At 33.3% G+C, this 6000-nt stretch overlaps 1 protein-coding gene across 1 annotated transcript in view; it reads left to right on the top strand.

The window, feature by feature from the left end:
- The first annotated feature begins 740 nt into the window (after positions 1-740).
- The window catches only part of LOC117334821 (ankyrin repeat domain-containing protein 50-like), an 83908-nt gene continuing 78648 nt past the window's right edge, over positions 741-6000 (top strand). The window contains exons 1-2 of the mRNA XM_033894639.1: positions 741-776; positions 1476-1562. Coding sequence (XP_033750530.1) covers positions 741-776; positions 1476-1562 — 123 coding nt within the window. The remainder of the gene's footprint in view (positions 777-1475; positions 1563-6000) is intronic.

The raw sequence follows: 6000 nt of genomic DNA, 5'->3' as shown, positions 1-6000 counted from the left end.
TTTTGTATAATTTAGACTATAGGAAACATGTCGTAAAGCACAGCATCATACACCGGATTGTTCGTAGCTACAGCTGAACATATGTATGTGTGTGTAATCTACATCTTTGAACACTGATGTACAATTGTATATATGTGGCCACTAAATTCAGAAATAGAAGAAACACCAGATCATTAGACCTCGATATACAGAAATAAAACTAGACTAGAATTTGTGGCTGATCTAGTGATTTATCATATCATTTAAGTTCTATGCCAATGTACCGCCTAATTAGGATGTTAGGAGTTATCGTCTATTCCTAAACTTGATATTATATACTGTGCTGTGTATTACAACATAATAAAGGGAATCGAAGCAGACTACAAATAACCTGTCCAACAGCATTCCGAGTTATAGTAAATCAAAATAAGTAAACGTACTAAGCTAATAAATGACAAGAAACGTTCTTCCGGCCGAGAGCCTCGTGACCTTTAGTCTCTGCTTAAAATACATCAGTGTCTCATTAATGCGTCAAGAGACATGGCTTGATACAACACTGATTTCTTAGAAAATGTTGGTCGTAATGATAACAAAAAACTGACCAAATCATACATGTTCAAATAATAAATTAGACAAAATGGAAACAAGACCAATCATATTTGATTACACCTCACTCATATTTAGCAAGCTTGTACTTAAAGGTACCATTAGATTCGTTCGAGTGAAATGACTGGTGCATTGCAAAGCAAACTAGAATAACGATGACCGAAAATGTAACGAAAATTGTCGTTACAGCAGTCAGTCAGCTACTCTCGTAGCCAAGGCATTACAAAATTAAGTTTAAAACAATGTTTTGACAATACGATGTTGATCTACATTAATACAACATTTTCAAGATAAAATACTCATTAATAACAAATATTTGTTATTTTATGATAAAAAAATACCATATCCCTAGTAATACAAATTCAATTGGAATTGTATTTAATTTGGTAAAGTATGTGTGTGATTCGGTCACCTGAGAGCTTGGTTATTCACTGAAGTTATAAATTACTCACAATCTAAAACCGAACCCCTGTGCATGTACACGCGATGTTAAAAGCCTGAGAACAAGTGTAATAATGTGCAATTTAGTCGCAGATTAGTTGAGGATTGATGTGATGTTCTAGAAATGTATAACTTCATTGTCGTACTTTCATTTTTGGATGCGAATTCTGAAAAGAAGTAAGTAAAGAAACAATTGTTTGAAAATTTTAAAAGTATTTGACAGCCCGGAACCTATCCTCAATTGTCATAGATTAAGAGTCAAAGGAACGCCTTACGATAGTTATGTGTCCATGCGCTCGATATAGCACAATGCTGATACCAGTCTGTTTTGTGTTGTCTAACTGTTAAAATTGATACTTCGTTATTTGCGACCATCAAAATTATTTCAATTATTACATTGCAAATTGTAACATCTGAATGTATGTAGTCGGTTATTTGTTATTATTCAGTTCAATTGGGAATTGCGGCAAGCTGCTGGATCTGGAAATATATCCAAAGTTCGACAACTTTTGGAAAAAGGAGCAGACCCAAACGAGGTAAAAACTCCTTTTCTCCTACAAAGTCGTGGTAGCCAATAACGTATTTTAAATTAAAGCGACCACTTTCTTATCATCCGTTTTGAGTTAGATAAAATGGCTTTGTCATAACATCATTACAATGTTAATCTGTGAAACTTCCAGACTTTATTGGATCGTTGAAAATAAGTTATTCTTCATGTTAACACTAAAATAATCGTTCAATTATTTCATCTCTAAAATAACGATGTTTATACACTAATTAATATTGCTTACAACAAATATAGATAAGTCTTAATTTTGCAATAAATTGTTGGTAGAAAAAGCTATATGTTTTACAACATTTACGTCTACCGCTTTTGTTTATTTGAAGATTAACCTCACCCAGTCTGCTGTCAGTTCATTACTGTTGGTTTAATCTTATCTGACCTACTATGATAAATACGATTTGTTTAATTCGTTTTAACAATTTTAACATAACGTTCTGGGTACTGCTATAAGCATTCCGGCATTTCAAACGTTAATAAAGCATTTCCAAAGAAGTCACCTTTGCTTTATACCGCTCTGATTCTCAAGGACAACAAAATGCGTCTTTCGTAATGTTTCAACAATTGGTGAAAAATACATATTGATGTCATATCCAACAACCGCTCGGTGTGTAACCTTGGTAAATGGCACAAATGTGTAAGTTATACTATAGCTATATATTGCAATCTTTATCATCTTCTCGATATTTTGACAAATGTTCACAAACATGTATTGTATATACTGTACATTCACGAAATTCTGTGGATTTCTTCTATAATAAATCTTTCAGAGAAGTTGTCACAATTCCTGCCTAAGCACTTTAGTTTGCCATGTACATACTCCCTTAAAGTTAAGCACTAATTTTTATTCGTGACGTGCAGTGCACGTGCTGTTCAAATTGAATTTCAAGTGCGCGGATTAATCTTCATTCAAGGAGGAAAGGGGGGGGGGGGGGGGGTTCACAACGTCGTCTGCTTGTGTTTACAGGTCTGACAATGCTTATCGGCAGTGTCGGGTTTAAAACATTGGCCTTATTTATAAAAATAGATAAATTATGTCAGATAAATATATGTATATCATACTAAGAATAAACCGATATGATTACATGGTTAACGATTAGACGTTTCATCTGAGTGTGAATATCACTCCGTTACTGTACTGAATACTAGGCCTACATGCTTTTTAGCTCGTCTCTTCGAAGAAGAGTGAGAGATTATGTCGTCACTCCGGCGTCGGCGTTGGTTTTGGTGCAAGTGTTGAAAGGCATAGTAATTTATGGTAATATGGTCCTTGTTGGGGTCAAACTATCCCCTGCCGGAGTTAAACTAAACGATTTTTTGGGGGGGGGGGGGGGGGGAAAAAGCAGATTTTTGAAAAATATTTGACTTAGAAAAATGTTTGCGTGGAGGTTTTTGTGGTGTAAGTGTTGAAAGGTATTAATACATCACTTTATTATTGTACTAGGGTGCTGATATTTGGTAAAAGAGTCCCTATGGAGTTACACTATCCCTTCTTGGGTTGAAACTGAAAATGAAACAATGTGAAAATGCTCATATTAGACAATTTATACCGGTCCACATTATTCAAGGCAGACAACTCTCATTAGGATAATATTTTGTCAAAAAATTATGAAATATGTCCAAAAGTAATTAAATTTGTATTTAATATATTCGTTTTAATCTACAACAGCATAGCTTGTCTCCCAAATGTTTGTCAATAAATAATTTATATATGTATAAATTGGCATGGTTTGGAAAGTTGCATGAATTCACATAACATAATTTGATCAAGTAAACAATATAAATATTATTAATGCAATTTGCGAAAACCATTTCAATTAATACATTTTAATTATTTATTGACAAACATTTGAGAGACGAGCTTTGCTGTTCTCCAATAGCTCTTGTTGTAATGGTATAGTAGACTGGCCTACCCTACAGGTGTGTCATTTGCCATTAAAAACCTGCAAACCCACATAATCAGCGGGCAATGATAGGAACTTGAATAAAAGCCATAAATAAAACAGTTTTAAGAAAATGTCAAACACCTAATCCGATAAAATGGTTCCGTCTGCCTCAGCACAGGGGCTTGAAATTTTGTTAACTCTAGACCTGCTCAGTAACTTGTGTATTTGGAATTAGACGTTTTCTGGCTCTTAAATTAACGAACATTCCGTAAAAATGACACCCATCGATGTTCATATCAGAAAAGAAATATTTGTTTTGATTGCCTATATTTGTGTAGAGTAAAAACTAACTGTCATCCTATCTTTCAAATATGATCGTCGTTATCGACGGACCTACCTTCGTCATTCCATCAAGAAAACCGGTCAAACACATATAATCCCATGTCACAGAAATGATCGAATACTCGTATCGAGTCACTGTTCGCTGGTCCACACATGAAGTTGCCAAAATCACAGTAAATATTGCCTCCAATGAAACAACGCCATGTCATGGCAGTCGAGATCAACATCGATCCAAAATAGCTGTAAACAATTAATGTAATTTCAATAACAGCCCTGACGTCATATATGTAGTCATATAATAAAGAAATACTCTTTCATTATGTGTGTATGTAGGATAGGGATATTCCACCGCCGGGATCACAAAATGTGGTAAAACCCTTACAGGGAACGTGTACCATTCAGGTTAAATTATATACTAATCAGGTTCTATTGTTTGTTCATAGATTTTTCTTACGCTGTCTGGAATATTTAAGAATCATATATGATTTGAAAGTCATGGTTTCAACATTACGCTGCACGCTGACGCACTATGTTATTCTAGTTTTGATAACGAAATGTAAGCAAAATAATTATGGCATTTTGTTTGATCGATAATATGATTTAAGGAACACAAATATCTCCCTCGGTCGATGTTGATTGATCTTCGCCCTGTAATTTTTTGATAGGAAAATGTCTAAAGGCTAATACATAACCGTAGCATCTTAACAGTTATATAAATACTGTTTAATGCATTATTATAAATATGTACATTTATTACCCTGCAAAATTATTAATACAAAACGTCAATTAAGTATATACATCATACATATTGTTTATACTGTCAGTATATTTCTCTTTTTTTCCTGTTATATGTTACATTTTTTATTCTTTCACGTTACACTATCTATTGTTCTATTCTGTGGGATAACAGGTACGGTTATCAATGTAATTATTCAAATGTTGATAGTACTTACCCGATAGAAACAAATAGTACGATGCTGCATTTCAAATGTCAACATTTACCAGGTGTTCAGTGTGTACCTAGACTGTACATTGCAATAACTTGACAAACAACAAATGATTTCTTAATTAAAAATCCTTGTGCAAAGCCAAAATAATCAACTACTCTATCAGATAAAAAACATAATTGAAACTCTAAGACACTTAATAATGTTGCCCACGTAGATACTGATCGATTATTTGAAACAACCTAAATACAAGCCGAAACAAAACTCGATAATATCACGATATATTGAAATGTGAACAATGTATGTTTAGTCATACTACAATTTTGGTATACTTTACTCACACGACACGTCAACAATGTAGGTTAAGTCAAATAATGGACGGGGATTACTTAGACTAATTACCACGACGTCATTATTTCCGTTACAGATTTAATATGCGATTCCTTTCTTAAATAAGAATACAAAAGTTAGAGACAAAATATTGCAAATATTTTCAGCAACTACAAATAATTGTAGTACCCAGTTTTTTTCTAAGGGACAACAAAAGTAATATTTACTTCTAATGACTACAAATGAGGTGTTTGCAATATGTACAATTTGTTCGTAATGTAAAATTACCCCCAACAAATCTGCTTTTGACTGAACCAAATTTGTTCAAAATAGATGCATTATACTGTCGTCCAGTACCCATTGGTACAACTGTAACTTGATCACAACCCGTGTGTAAACTTCAAAAGATTAAAACTCGTCAAACACTTTTCACATTATTATAAATGTACTTAGTTGTTTTTGTTATCACGAAGTCATTATTTTTATCTGTCTGATCCTGTTACATTATCCGTAATAGATTTATATACGATTTCGTTTCTCTCTTTGTTTTTCTCAAAGAAATATTACAAAAATGAAACCCGTGTCAGTTTAGATGTCAGTGTAATTTTTTTCCTCTGAAATATTACAAATAATTTCTTCAGTTACCAATAATTGTAGTAATCCCTTTTATCTAGCAGGTATCAAATGTAATAATGACACCTTATGACTACATCATGTGCTTTCAATATGGACAAATTGTTAGTTATATGAAACAACCCAAACTCTGGCTCCGACTGAAAAAATATATGAAAAAGATATGTATTATGACGTCTTCCATGTTTTATTTCATTCTGTATATTGCACTGATCTGGAATAACTTTACCACAAAGCAATGCATGTTTTAGTAGCATGATGGTAACGCTGTCGT

Source organism: Pecten maximus, chromosome 9 (assembly GCF_902652985.1).
Source record: "Pecten maximus chromosome 9, xPecMax1.1, whole genome shotgun sequence".
NCBI lineage: Eukaryota > Metazoa > Mollusca > Bivalvia > Pectinida > Pectinidae > Pecten > Pecten maximus.
This window is presented reverse-complemented; position numbering and strand designations above follow the sequence as displayed.